General features: G+C 38.1%; 2 protein-coding genes across 2 annotated transcripts; one reads left to right on the plus strand and one right to left on the minus strand.

Annotated features, from left to right (window-relative positions):
* Positions 1 to 5,162: 5,162 nt before the first annotated feature.
* atp6v1d (ATPase H+ transporting V1 subunit D) lies at positions 5,163 to 9,825 on the minus strand. Its single transcript, XM_033990517.2, has 9 exons — positions 9,610 to 9,825; positions 8,866 to 8,983; positions 8,416 to 8,495; positions 7,935 to 8,002; positions 7,812 to 7,856; positions 7,633 to 7,736; positions 6,759 to 6,825; positions 6,600 to 6,678; positions 5,163 to 5,483 (listed from the first exon to the last, which is right to left on the minus strand). Exons 1-9 carry the CDS (start codon positions 9,648 to 9,650, stop codon positions 5,339 to 5,341), a joined length of 747 nt encoding a protein of 248 aa, XP_033846408.1. The 5' UTR covers positions 9,651 to 9,825; the 3' UTR covers positions 5,163 to 5,338.
* A 63-nt stretch (positions 9,826 to 9,888) lies between these two features.
* On the plus strand, positions 9,889 to 15,147 carry eif2s1b (eukaryotic translation initiation factor 2, subunit 1 alpha b). The gene is made up of 8 exons (XM_033990516.2): positions 9,889 to 10,046; positions 10,963 to 11,205; positions 11,779 to 11,858; positions 12,174 to 12,325; positions 12,780 to 12,886; positions 12,967 to 13,064; positions 13,635 to 13,778; positions 14,446 to 15,147. Exons 2-8 carry the CDS (start codon positions 10,965 to 10,967, stop codon positions 14,569 to 14,571), a joined length of 948 nt encoding a protein of 315 aa, XP_033846407.1. The 5' UTR covers positions 9,889 to 10,046; positions 10,963 to 10,964; the 3' UTR covers positions 14,572 to 15,147.
* The last annotated feature ends 20 nt before the right edge of the window (positions 15,148 to 15,167 follow it).

The following is a 15,167-nucleotide window of genomic DNA, read 5'->3' on the forward strand; positions in this document are numbered from 1 at the left end:
CATGTTATAGTTATTTCCCCTTCTCATTTACCCTCTGGAAGTTGTATTTAGTATGATTTATACATGTCTGAGCAATGGTTTTACTCCTGCATTTATTCATTCCTTCATTCATTTTGAATGAAGTTTTATTCATGCTTTATTAGGACTAATTAAGGTGTAGTCGTTATATAAAGTGTTACCGACGATTCACTTCCAATGATGACCAAGACTTCTGAGGATGACCAAATAAAGGCAAAAAAAAAATGTGTTTTTACTTTTGAACCAGACGTGTTGAAGTACCAGGTGAACGTGATGGATCACATTTGCACATTTACCTCTGATGAAGAAGAGGCGGAAGGACTTTATTTTATTATTGTCATGTTAATACTGTATGTTTGTCTGTGTTTTGTTTTTCCAGATTTACAAAAATTGTCATTTATCGACCAAATAGAAAATCATATCAGCTATTTATATCTGTACATATATTTTGTTTTTGCCCTAAACCTAAAACATTTTACTGTGGAGTTTAAATATTGGCTAAAGGGCTTTGTATGTAAGTATGTCGTTAACAAACCAAAAAGACATTTCAGAAAAGGTCTTCCTTTGAATCTGCTGTTGCACCAGTGTCAGTATTATCTGTCTTGTGTTGATGTCGATGCAAACGATTTGCATTGTATTTCTCTTTTTTTTCAAAGCAATTTTCATATTATGCAACTTCACCTTTCAGTCATAAGATTTTGACCACTGACAAAACAATGTATACAATCTCAAAATATCTCATGTGTTATTTGTGAGTATTTGTGAGTGCTTACACTTAAATGCCCTATATTACACAAAATTGACTCTTATGAGCTTTAAATCATGTTATTATGTTGTTACCTCCTCAAAAACATACCCAGAGTTGTGTTTTGTTTCATTCACACGTTTGACAAACTCTATATTATTAGTCTGTCTGCATCTCCAAAGCTCAAAATGCTCTGTTCCACCTTGTGATGTCTTGAAGTGGTAGTTTTTAGGTTACCAGCTACCTTTTACCTTTTGTTCAGTAGAGATTGGACATTTCAGGGCTGACATTATCCAAATGATTCTAGTATGGGGTTTAAAAACACTGTATCACCACATGACATCACAAGGTGGAGCAGAGCGCTTTCTGTTTGAGAGAAGAACTCAGCCTAAATATACTGAGTTTGTGTATTAACAAAACTAAACTCCAGGTATATTTTTGATGAGGAAAGAACATTATAACATAGATCAGAAAATAGTTTAATACGGGCTCTTTAATGTCTGTATTTGACCCTTCAGCGCTGCTTTATCAGGAGCAGTGTCATGAGTACGTCGCTAAAGAATAAGGCTATTGTACATCTTTTAAAGTACAGTACGTCATTTTTTGATTTGGATGAAACATGATCTGTATATATCTGTGTCCTCCGATATGAGGCACACATGTTCAAATCAAATATTGATTTACTGATTATTGTGATATTGATTATAACACAAAAAACATAGTCATTTATGTCATAATTTGATATTTTGGTTCAAGATGATTTGTCCTGTCAGAACACAGAATGAGCCTCACGCGAGTCTTTCATTTGGGTTGCAGGTTTCAATGCTAAAAATCCAGTTGTTTTAAACCTAAACAGACTCTCTCTGATCTGAACTACCTAAACCCAGCACCTGCAGCCAACCATGAATCAGTGCTAGTGCAGCCTAAACTTAAGGTCCTAACTACTGTGCTGTCATCTCTAAAACAGATATTGTGGGGTGCAGTGCTCTGTATTGATATAATATCTGTCAAAAACCTGTAAAAAGGTGACAAAAAATAAGAAAAGAAATTTGCACTGTAACCTACCAAACATGTTTATAAGATGATATGTCTGCACGTACTCATAGGCATGTTTGAACACATGTTTTATGAATTTCAAATGTATCATGTGCGTATTGTTATTGTGAAAATACAAAATACATGTTCAGTTTTGCCACACCTGCTTCTATACATAATGTTGTTGGATGGTCATAATGTTATGGCTGATTGGAGTGCATCTACTGCTGTCTCTACCACACAGACCAGCTTCGTTCCTGTGTAGTAATTGGTTTCATTGTATCATGTGTTAGTCCTATACAGGGTCTGAAGCACAACTGTGTAAATAAATACAAGTGTAATGTGAAGTGAATTTGGTGGTGCTGTGGTCTGTTGTCTTTGTGTCGTACTTGTGTCAAACTAACTGAGCAGAATGCAGGTTATTTGAGGCGAGGCGAGAGATATGGCAACGCGATGTGAAACAGCTAGCCCCATTTTAGAACAGGAGCATCAGGCATAAAGTCAAGAAGACATATTTTCAAATCACATTTTATTACAGGAGACATATTAGGCTTTTTTCTTTTTTGTAAACTGCAATATTCATATAAAATTGCTTAATAGCAGAAATTAAATGGGAGAAGTTTTTATTTTGAAAAAAAAGGGTACTTGACATTTTAAACCTACATGTATCACTTGAGTTTTAATTTTTCATGATTGCAGCTAAGTACAGAGATGTGGGCAGAGATAGGGGGTAGGGGAAAACAGAATTTACTTAAAATCTTATTGAAGTTTATTTTTGAAAACATGCCCCATTTAAGGCTGTATTGTATTAACCCATCAATATGAAAAACTCAAGCAATAGTTTCAACTTAAGTGAGAGTTTTCAAAAAACATGGTTGAATACTTGGTTGGTTCCTTTTCTGGTGAGTCTCCATGATGTTATTGCTTTGCCTGGATCTTTCATAATATGGCATTAAACATATGGAGACAAGCAGGTGAAGTCATCAGGCTAAATAACAGGTCAGATCTGTGGAGAGATGAAAATTAGAGTTCAGTGAGCTCTAATTTTGAAAAGATTGCAAGAAAAAATGTTCAAAGACGACTCAGTAGCGCCACCTAAAAAAATCTATTTACATTAAACCATTGGGACCCCAGCCTAGAAACATGTCATGTCGTAAACTTAGCATCAAAAATAGGTCAGGTCAGGACATGTAAAAAAATAATATTCTGACCCCGCCCTAAACCCTACAGGAAGTCGGCCATATTGGATCAAACCCGGGATTGACAAAATCACACATCATAATCGTTTGACATGTCCTCCAGCAGTTTTCAGCAAAAACACTTCCAACTTGGCCAAAAGGCACATAACCCATTTGCAATAAAATATTATCATTTACATTTTAAATAAAATGTTGGATGTGGTCATGTGGTTTTTGGAAATATTTAAAAAATTCTATCTTTCATAAACATTGTTGGATTTGAATGGACTAAATGAAGCGCATGTGCACACAGACAAACCCAGTGTAGCATCTGAGTATTTTAATGAGCTGGACAAAACTGATTAAAATTCTATCATTAAAAATTGCTCTCCAGCGCCCCCTGCAAAGATTTATCTCCAACATAATACTGGGAATATTGAATCACATGTCAAGCAGAGGTTGATATACAGCTCTCCCCGTGTGGCGTGCCCTTCTGCGGTCACAGTGATTGTGAGGGCCCTTTATTGCTGCAGTTTTAATTCAAATTGTAATTTTGATGTGATTGTGAGTAATCTTGCAGCTCTCCTATTGCACTGCTGACAAAAATATATGAGCATAATAATAATATTTGAGATTATTAATAGATTTCCTTGATGGTATTACCTTAAGGACTCAAAAGCGTCACTTAAATTAATGTATTTTGCATAACTCTTAGGGTGTGGTCATAACAAGGGCTTAACAAAGCGGCCTTTGTGAAAGTGATATTTTATTCCAGTGTTGCAGTGGCAATTTTGAATCAAATGTCAAGCCAGACTTGATGGCAGCCTTCCCACTGAAACGTGTCCTTCCTTGGACACAAGGTTTGCGAGGGCCCTTGATCACTGCTTGCAATTTTAATTGTTAAAGTCGAAATCCAAATTTAAGACACAATAAAAAAAATATCAAAACTTCAAATTTACATTTCAATTATTTAACACGTTTATTTTTGATGAAATGCTGAGTCTTGGTCACTTACTCCATGTTTTACACTTTGGGACACATCAAAATACAGACAGGGTCGCAGCAACAGTAAACAACATCCTCCAAAGAGGTAAAACCAGTCATGTGTACTCTACTCCAACCACTCACGTTTTTACAGCATGCAATGGCTTTATATAGCAGATATGTACAACTTTATTCACACAAAATTATAATCTTTACTGCCAAGGCATGAGTGACAAGTTGCAATTTCTTAAAGGAGTCTCGTTTTATGTGAAATTGACTTTTTTTGAGTTTTTACTTGGGTTATAATGTTGTCATCAAAAACATATCTAGAGTCGTGTTTTGTTTCATTCATGCAAGTACAAACAAATATCTTGGATTATTTTGTTTGTGTCATTCTCCAGACTCAAAATGCTTAATCCCACTGTGTGATGTCATCAGGTGGTAAGAGTTTGTTTGTGTGTTTTAAAATCGATGAACGTGAACTTATTCTGATTATTGCGGCACTCAAACTACTCAGCTAGTAGCTATTGTTTTAGCCTTGAGGTCCAGGAGCAGCTCCACTCGCAGATTCTGGAGAGGGGCAAGTGCGGCCAACATCGGGCCGACCTACAGTCCACTAATGGCAGTAAAAGCGGGTCTTGAAGCAAGTCGTCATAAAAATAAGTTTGGCAATCAGCTGATGGACTCTCATGTGGCTCATGGTCCATGTTTGGGGTGAATGATGCGCAGTCAACAAGGCTGACCCAAAATTAAAGTAAACACAGCTAAATCTAGCGTGCACTGGGGTCGCTGCACAGAGCCACTAACATGTGAAAACCACCTAAGACAACCTGAAGTCACTTGAACGTACATGAAAGAAACTGTATACAACTCCAGATGTGTTTTTGATGAGAGACGACATAAAACAGTTACAACCTTCAAAAAAAAAAGTCTATTTTGCATTTAACACTTCTCTTTTAAGTTCTTAAAAGTCCTATATACACAAAAGTAACTCTTGTGAGCTTTTAGTCATGTTACAATGACATACCTGTTTTGTTTCATTCACATACTTGAATAATCTTGTATTATTGGCCTGTTGATATCTCATCTCATCTAACATCACAAAGTGGAACTGAGTGTTTTCAGTTTGAAAGAAAAACACAGCCCAAATATGCAGGATTTGTGTGAATGAACCAAAACACAACTCTACATTAGATCAAATATTTGCGTAATATAGCTCCTTTAAGTTGTAAAATTACAGTGACGATGTATCCAACACAATAAACCACACATTCAAACACATACACAAAAACAACTTTCTTCACGTTGAATGAGAAGACATGAATGTGGCCCGAGAGGCACAGAATAAATATTGTAGCTGTATGGAGGTGTAGGATTATTATTCAAAGAGCAGGTCCTCATCGGCCTCCTCCGTTAGCATGTTAGCCGGCTCCGCAATGGGACCTAGCTTAGCCAAACGTGCAGCGATCTCCAACTCAGTCCTCTCCCTCAGCTGCTTCTTCTTCTCCTGGATCTTCTTCAGCCTGGGCACAAAGGGTTAAATTAGTAACTTTTCCTGTAAGAAAAACACACATTATACATTCCCTTTTAAATACGCTTTTGGCTTTTGGGAGAAGTATTTCACTTTTTCTAACTTAAAATAATGTTGCATTTGGAAAATATACTTTATGAATTACATCTCCGTTTCCAATTAGTATTTAGGCGCTGGAGCTCCCTCTGCTGTCAGCATCGGAAATCAACATTTACAAAGTAAACACATGAAGTCTTAAGTATGCTAATAACGCTATGTTGGCTATGAACATAATCTGACCGCAGAATGAGTCTGGTGATGTTTACGGGCTTAAACACTGCACAGGAGAAATTTTACCTATGACATAAAAATCCAGGAAAAAATGCAAATGGAGTATTTTTGTGGTCAGAGAAGATGACTTTGGATTAACGTGTTAATAAAACAAGTGTGAATGAATGAAAAAAATGCAACTCCAGGTATATTTTTGTGAGTGGACAACAGCATAACATGGTTAAAAGCTCAAAAAATACCTTTTGCATAATGAGTTCTTATCATCACAGTATGGCATTAAACATATCCATCTTCCATTCATTTTATTGCTAAAAGAACACCTTGTAAAAATAAGCATTCTTACTTTTGGAATCGCATCTCCACAGGTCTGACCTTTAACTTGCCCTGCTTCTTTCCATACAAATAGATATATTTAATGTCACATTGTGGAACATTCCAGGCATAGCAACATGTTTAACTTTTCTGGTGGAGGATCTGCCACCTGTTTTTTATGGGCATGATAAACAGTAGTGTTGGAAGTAGTAGTTGTAGTAGTAATAGTAGTAGTAGTAGCGGCATTGGAAGAATTAGTGATAGTAGTTAAAGTAGTAGTATTGAACAAAGTAATCGTAGTATTGCAGAAACTCACTCAGTCAACCACATTAGACCATCACCTTATTAACTACACCAGTGTGTCAGAGACTAAATGTAGAGAATGAAGAGAATAAATGTACAAAACAAAGGTAAAAACCTCATCTTAACTGACATTAATTTTGAATTTGGTTTGTTTTAAATGCATTTGTAGAGGCCAAAGGGTTTATTTCTCATACTAAAAACAAATGCCTGATAAATAAAGTACCTGTAGAACTCCTCTCGTTCCCGCTCGTCCAGCTCTGTGATGATGTAGGTGAGTGTGCGGTCGATTCTGGGAATAATCACTGCGCAAATACACCACAGGTCAGGCCATGCATTTCACTTCTGCGAGTGCTGTAATATTTTTATGTTGTATGTGACATACCATGTTCGATAGCATTCACACGTCGATTGGTGATCTTTATGGCCTCATCCAGAGTGACAAAGGAAGTCTGCAAAGTGAAAACACAGGATTTTAAAGGAGGAATATTTTGCCTACACTCTTACAGTTAAAAAAACAACAACTAAAAACTAAACGTTACTACAATCATAACTAAACTTCTGTTGCCAGTGCCTTAACCTACAGATAGTGGAAACAGACAAGTTTTTCTCAGTATGTGGACAGGCCATCCCTCATGTAGAAGCTCAGAACCTCCAAAATTCACTCTCTGAGCTGCACTAGCACTGATTCATGATTTGCTGCAGGTGCTGGGGTTTAGGTAGTGACCATTCAGATCAGAGAGACACATTTTAGGTTTAAACCACCTGGATTTAAGCAATGAAACACAAACTCATGTGAGGCTCATTCTGCTTTCTGATTTGATAATTGTCTTGAGAACCAAAACACACAATTGAAACAAATTTGAGTTTGTGTCCAATGTTTCTGGAATTAAGAATAAATCAGCATTGCCGTTGTTCATTAAAAGCTATATTTGATTTGAACATGTTTACTTCATATCTGCAGACACAGATGGGTCAAGGTTATGAAATTTGAAATCAAAATTCTGCATATCTAACTTTTAACTAATGGTCAAGATATTATGACTGTATATCAAATGAAGCCCTGCAGGTTTAAATTTATAATAACTATATATTAATAGCTACATGAGGCATATTTTCAATTATTCCATGTTTTGGTTTTTTTTTTACCCATTTGACTTTTGCTTTATTCTAATCAAATCAGAGTGCTCTATTTTCAAATTTAAAAATGCATCTTTAGTAATCAACAGAATGGACAAGTTTAAAAGAGCGCCCCCTACCTGTAAAGAGGCTAACTCCACGAGCAGCTCTACGGCCCGGGCATAGTTCCTCTTCAATCGAGATAACTGCTCTCCTCCTCGGGCCAAACCAGTCAACTCATAACCTACAAAACACAAGTACAGTGACATTAGAATGGTATTACAAGTGTTCATAATGTTCTATAAGGGCTGTCACTTACTGTCTGCTCCCTCCTGGTAGTGCTCAAAAACAGGCAGAGTAACACCTGTAAAATGAATAAAGAAAAGTTAAAATAAAATGAATATGTGATAAGGTGAGGAAAAAGATGTATTTGAATTCAGACCTGCAACATTGTCCTTCTTGGCTCGGACTTTCACTTGGGCTTTATTGACATTCTGGATTATAGTAGTGCTGTGGAACGAAGTATCAGATTACAGGTCAAATTTATAATGTGCATTGAAAATAGCTGTGCACCTGGCCCTAATTTTCACACTAGTATTAATAAAATGGCAGCAGTGAGTACAAGGACACTACCTGGAAGTGCATTAGGAGGAAGCAGTCAGGCTAAAACAATAGCTGACAAAATTCATGTAGGTGAGCTGCGTAGTTAAAGCCATTTATGGTAAAATTATCAGGTCAGGTAAAGCTGAATGGATTTTAAAAACACTCAGAAGCACGGATATAGGCGTTTATAAGGAGTCAGACTATGTGCAAATGTGTTGTATGTTTTTGTATATTTGATTATTTTAACTGTTGTAAACCTTGCCCTGGAAATCTCTTAATCCCTCCACAGAACACTGTGAAAAACAAGTGACAGATCTCACCTAAAGTCTCCGGCAGCAAACTTGGCCTCGGCCAAAGAAAAGGCAGCCTCCCTCATCACTTCTCCCATTTTGGTCTTAGTCTGAAAAGATTTAAATAATCATCAATGTCATTTAAGCATTCACATTATTATTATTGCTGTTGTTGTTGTTAATGCTAATAATAATAATAATAATAATAATAATAATAATAATAATAATAATAATAATAATAATAAAACAGTAGTCTAGTCACTTTACAATTTCATGCATTAATTCAAAAATGAATTCACTCCTCACTTGGTGGTGGTAAGCTAGCTACTATTTTAGCCATAGCTGCCCTGGGGAATGCTTTCTGTAGCTTCTGAGATCTGGTGAGATCAGGCATTAACAAGATGCTATGGCCACAAAGTAAAAAGATAAACTAATAGTAAGTTAAATGTAGTCCTTGGATATAAATGTAAAGTTACTGACTTCAATGATTTTGCGTAGAATCTGACGGAAACGCATAGAGAGGGCATCAGACTTCTTCTTGAGCAGATTGCGTCCGGTTTGAGCCCCTTTCAGACGAGCCTTCATAATGGTCTGAGCCCTGGGAATGAACAGCAAAGCATTTGTATGAATAAAAAATACTGAATGTATTTCTTGCCTTTCAGTTACTGTCAGCCAGTCACAGCCTGCCATCTCTGCCTCTCAAAACTATTTACCGCAGCAGTAAAGTCACCAGCCTCTCCATCTCCTCTTCAATGAAATCTATACCTCCTGAAATCTAAGGCCTAAAGTTTCATTCTTTCTTTCAGTATTCATTCAAAAGACTATTTCACACCTCACTCATGAAAGACACTCAAGGCAACTCAAGAATTTATAGTAACAACAAGGCATTCAAAGTTTTAAGTCTCTGTCTATGTATGATCGCTGCCTTCCACTCAGCAAACATAGTTAATTCTAACCATTCACATGAAATATGACTATTTATATCATATTTTACTTGTAGACTTTAAGACTGACAGCTCATAGCAGGCTGATAGCAATCACATGACAAAATAAGGGCTGTTCCTCTTTTATGATGCTACTGGCTTGTATAAACCAAGATCTGAAGAGATATAAAGGCAACAATTACACTATAATCCCAATATATCACGTTGTGTTGTTACGTTCATTATGTAATAAGTAATAAGTGTATGTTAGCCGTGAGCAGCTAACCAGCAAGCAGCTTACATTCTAGAGGGGAATACGTCGATCCTGTCTTTCCCCGACATCTTCTTATCCTTTGGTCGAAGATACAACAATTACAACTATATAATCTAACACTAAAGATATATACGTGCACCTAACATATAGATCTAAACATGCAGACTACAAATATAACTGTTTTTGTGCAAGGTTAGCAGCATAGAAGGATGTTCGTGATCTGCCCTACTCCGAGATGGTGATCAGCTGGTGCGGTCATGTGACTGCGTGAACAAACCTACTGCGCATGCGTCACACGGTCGAAACCAACGATCTTTTCCGGGTCGCAGCATTAGCACACCCATGAACGCGAGCTAGCGGACCCGAGATCTGCGTCAAAAACACGAAATCAAGAACGTAAACAACATCTAAAAAGAGACAGCACGGACCATTCCACTGTAAAAGAGCAGGACTATATGACACAGGTGAGTTTGGGTCGGTTGAACGTGTTGTTTGCGGTGATGTTTGCGGTGATGGATGTTAGCCGCGGAGCTAACAGGCTAACTCCGCATGTGAGGCTGAGCTGGAGCCGGTGTGAGCGCTTCATGGAGGAAATGTATAGACCATTTTAAACTGTTTTATTGAGTCATCAGTCATATTAAATCTGTGATCAAAATGTGTTATGATGATGTTGTGGTACGTTGGTAACACGTTGTAACATATGCTTCTAAGTGGAGGAATCTCTTTCTACTGAATTGCATCATCCCATTCATTGCACAAAAACATCCATGGTTACTGTGCTTAAATATTACGGAACATTGTTTACTTGTCATTGTCAGACAGCCCACAGACTCCCCGAAGCAAGGTTTAAGTTAGTTTCCCGTATCATGCTCGTTTCAATTCGGATCCAGTTTATTTTTCTTCTAACAGATATTGACTGAGTTGTCAAAAGGTCTTAGTTTGATCTACATCGCATCTTATACAAGAGTGTATTAAAGCAAAAAAGAAAGAAAATAAAAGTCCATAGAAATGTTTCATGGTAGGGAATTAAAATGGTCTGTCTCTTATCTCAGTGCATGATTTTCAAGATATTCTGGTGCATAAAGGGTGTTTTACGCTTTTATGAATCAAACAAATGAACGACATACAAGTTTAATGCATTACTGTCGACGATTTTTGACCAAGCAATAACATCTCCTTTGAAACAACTAAATAGCGGGTCAATAAGTTTGCAGTTTTGAAGGTTTCTTCAAATCTAGTAAACAGAGGATTCATTATCATATTATAATCATAGGACAGAATCAAGTTAATACTGTAACGTGTAGCTACAGGATAATCAAAAGTAATATGTGATGAAATTGTGCGAAGACAAAATAACATTGAGATTGTATGCTGTTGCAGCGATGCCGGGGCTCAGCTGTCGGTTCTATCAGCATCGTTTCCCGGAGGTGGAGGATGTGGTGATGGTGAACGTGCGCTCCATCGCGGAGATGGGCGCCTACGTCAGTCTGCTGGAGTACAACAACATCGAGGGCATGATCCTCCTTAGTGAGCTGTCCAGGAGACGCATCCGCTCCATCAACAAACTCATCCGCATCGGACGCAACGAGTGTGTGGTGGTCATCAGGGTGGACAAGGAGAAGGGTGAGAGTTGTGCACACGATTAAGTTCAGTTCTTCAAAAAGCAATCTTGTATTAAGATGGGTATGCTTCAGTTATATACATTTTTTAAAACTACCAGTGGATGTTTGCTTAATGGGTACTGCTAAACTATCAAGATATGTAATCTACTAAATGTGTAACATAATTTTTTGGTCCATGTTTGGACTTAGTTTTGTGCTTTTATGTGAATTGGTTTTTGTTTACTTGTTGTTTAATGCTCATTTTGCACTAGTTTTCTGTTTTATTTTATTACAGCACCTACTTTTTCTTTGTTTGATCCAGCTACATTCACACTCAAGATCTGATTATTATCTGATTTTTTTTTTTTTAACTAAAAGGTTATCAAAAGTAAACATAAACTGTAAAATCCTCTAATTTCTTTCTGATAATGGTCCCACTGATTACTCACATCATATTCTGCAGTTTGCATTTTCCTTAAGTTATTTTAATTATTAACCAGATTTTGGTGAGCTTGTTACCGCAACCACTGGGTTACTGCATGTTTTGCTGCTGGCGTCTTTCTAGTCCTTGATTGTTAGTATTGTTTCTTTTAAGGTTACATTGATTTGTCCAAAAGGAGAGTGTCTCCAGAGGAGGCCATCAAGTGTGAAGATAAATTTACAAAATCCAAAACTGTAAGTAGATAAAATCTGTCAATCCTGACTTCTTAGTCTTTGGTTATAAACATTGTGTATTTAACTCCAATGTTGCACCTGGTAAACATTTTACTCATTTGTCATAATTAACATTTGATTTTGAAATCAGGGCTTTGTCTAGCATTTTAGGAGTTTTTTTTGCAGCACCCCGTTGTAATAAATGTAGACATTGGTTATATTGTATATTAAAAAGCTTTAAAAGTTATCCAAATTGCAAAATGATGAAAGTAAAAGTTCCATAATGGCTGACCCCTTCCTTCCTCCCTGTCTCTCTGTGTGTGGTTGCTTGTGTAGGTGTACAGTATCCTGCGGCATGTGGCCGAGGTCCTGGAGTACAGTAAAGACGAGCAGTTGGAGAGCCTGTACCAGCGCACGGCCTGGGTCTTTGATGAGAAGTACAAGAGGCCTGGATATGGAGCCTATGATGTCTTCAAACAGGCTGTGTCGTGAGTATCTCTGTTAGGACAGAAGGATATGATATACAAGAGCAGCAAAAGAGATGGTGGCAAATTCATATTTGTTATTATTACTGAGATTGTGAATGTGTAGACAACTGCACTACCACTTATATTTTAGTCTTTTTTCTGTCCTGAAAGCTTTTTATTGGATAGTACGGTTCTAGCATGAAATGGGGGAGAGAGAGGGTGGAGACATTCGGCAAATGGTCATGTACAAACATCTATCTCCATGGAGACAAGTGGGTAATTATACCACGCCAAGTTAAAGATCAGATCTGTGGAATGATGAGCTAACACACCATAAGAATACATTTTCAAGGCAATACACCAGCAGGAACATCTTCTGAATAAATATAAGGAAAATATTGTGAGAGAAGAGGATAGAGTTGGATGCTGACAAGTCTAGTTCCCAGTGTGTAATGCGTGTTTTCCTCTCCCTCAGAGACCCTTCCATCCTGGATGGGCTGGAGCTGTCGGAGGAGGAGAGGAGTGTGCTCATCGACAACATCAACAGGAGGCTCACCCCACAGGCTGTCAAGATCCGAGCAGGTACCTCCACCAGCCCACCTCTGCTCTGAAAAAAATGTTTATTAAAAAGCTGATGATTCAATACGTGCTATGTGTTGCAGACATCGAGGTGGCGTGCTATGGCTATGAGGGCATCGATGCAGTGAAGGAAGCATTGAGAGCTGGACTCGGCTGCTCCACAGAAAATATGCCAATTAAGGTAACACTGTCTCTCGTGTAGCTGTTTTTTTAATATATGTAAGCTCATTTTGGAAACCATGACGATGTGTCCGACATCAGAAAGCCCCGTGTTTTGGGTTGCCTGATACTACCATTAACATCACTAGGTGCATGATATAACATTTCTTGTGGTATGTTCACTACTTGCTGGTTGCTATGGAGATGGACTACTGTAAGGCATTAAACTGGTCTGTCTTGTGTTTTTATTGCTGGAAAATACATCTTTACTGAGTGGGCTCCACAGATATGACCTGTAACTGGGCTTGGTGGCATCAGCTGCTTGTCTCCATGAGATGGATAAGCTCAGTTCCTTACTATGAAACATGCTAGGCAAAGCAACAACATCTCCATGGAGATAAGTAGGCAGCGGACCCTCCAAACCAAAAGTTGCATAGTGGACCTTTTTAAATATAAACTTTCTGATCTCAACACAAATTCCCTTCATTTAACTCCAGTCTCAATGAGCATAATGAGCATTGGTGCCAGAGCATTTCATGTTACCTTATAGAGTATGTTTCACACAGTGCCCTTAACTGTGCTGTGTTTGCAGATCAACCTAATCGCTCCTCCTCGGTACGTGATGACCACGACCACTCTGGAGCGCACAGAAGGCCTGTCTGTGCTCAACCAGGCCATGGCCGCCATCAAGGAAAAGATTGAGGAGAAGCGAGGGGTCTTCAATATCCAGATGGAGGTAATAACCGTTTTTTTTGTTTTTTTTATATATTCAGAAGTAACATTCCTCCAAACACTATCTGTGCTAGGGTGCGTCTGATATAGTAGTAGTCAGTAGTAGTGATGCACGGTGAGAGGGAGTTATAAATCTGCCTGTGTATATATGCAAGTATTGGGTATACAGTAAAGCTGCTTGATCATACGATTTTGGGTCAAATTTGCAAACACAATTATTTCAATCAATTACTCGCATTCTGCCAAAATGACCATCTAAATATAATATATTTAATGGTTTGTGACACTTCTGTGTTCAAAGCCAAATTTGGGCTACAAAAGTGGCTTTTCTCCAGGTCTGGAAGGATTGATGATGCACATTGGTATAATCAATTGTCTGTTGCATTATAACATTTTTAATATTTGAATGCAGTATTAACATAGTGGAGTCACCAGCTTGTCTCCAAGAAAAGAGATGTGTTAATTACTTACTCTGGAACATACCAGGCAAAACTATCATCTCCATGGAGACAAGCAGGTGGGAGACCTTCCACCAGAAAAGTTACATTGTACACCTTTAAGATTAGCCTTTATGATCTGGGAAACTAATGTCTCTCATTACTCTAAACAAGTGTTCACAGTATTGCACCTGCTTATCTACAAAGCTAACACGTTTAAATGTCCTCCTCCAGCCGAAGGTGGTGACGGACACTGACGAGACGGAGCTGGCCCGACAGCTGGAGCGACTGGAGCGGGAGAACGCCGAGGTGGATGGAGACGATGACGCAGAGGAGATGGAGGCCAAGACTGAAGACTAACCCCTATCAACCCCCACCAACAATAGGAGCAGGACATGTGTATCTATGGACAGAGCCACGCGCTGGGTCTCACATGTTACCACAAGGCATTCTTTAACTGTCTAATGTTCACTGGCCAACAATCTAGTTTAAGTTTAAGATAGAAATGTAGGGGTGGGTGATATGGCACCTATTGGTCAGCCTCCGTCATGCTCCGAGTGACAGGTGGTATTAATGCTATAACAGTAAGAAGCAAATATCTTAAAGGCAATTTGAAGTTACAAAATGGCTTCCTTGGTTCTAAGAAATTTGTGACATTTTGCTCACCCCTACAAAAGCGTCTGCCCCAACATGGACAACAAATATATACTATTTTTAAGTACATTGATTTGAAAATAAATAAGGCGTTTACATGCAGTGGCCTTCCCTTTTGCAGCAGAGCCCATTGTCTTTATATTTCATGGCGTTTCATCGCTAACTGGATTTAAAGGGTTAACGCCGCGTTGTGCTGGTTTCTCCAAGTAGTTTTTACTGCGAAGATTCAAATACTTGTGTAGCTCTCACGTGGCGCCAATAAACATCTGGAAGTTTTGAAAATATAGTGTCAAATTTTGTTA

This window comes from Periophthalmus magnuspinnatus, chromosome 24, assembly GCF_009829125.3.
Source record: "Periophthalmus magnuspinnatus isolate fPerMag1 chromosome 24, fPerMag1.2.pri, whole genome shotgun sequence".
Classification (NCBI taxonomy): Eukaryota; Metazoa; Chordata; class Actinopteri; order Gobiiformes; family Gobiidae; genus Periophthalmus; species Periophthalmus magnuspinnatus.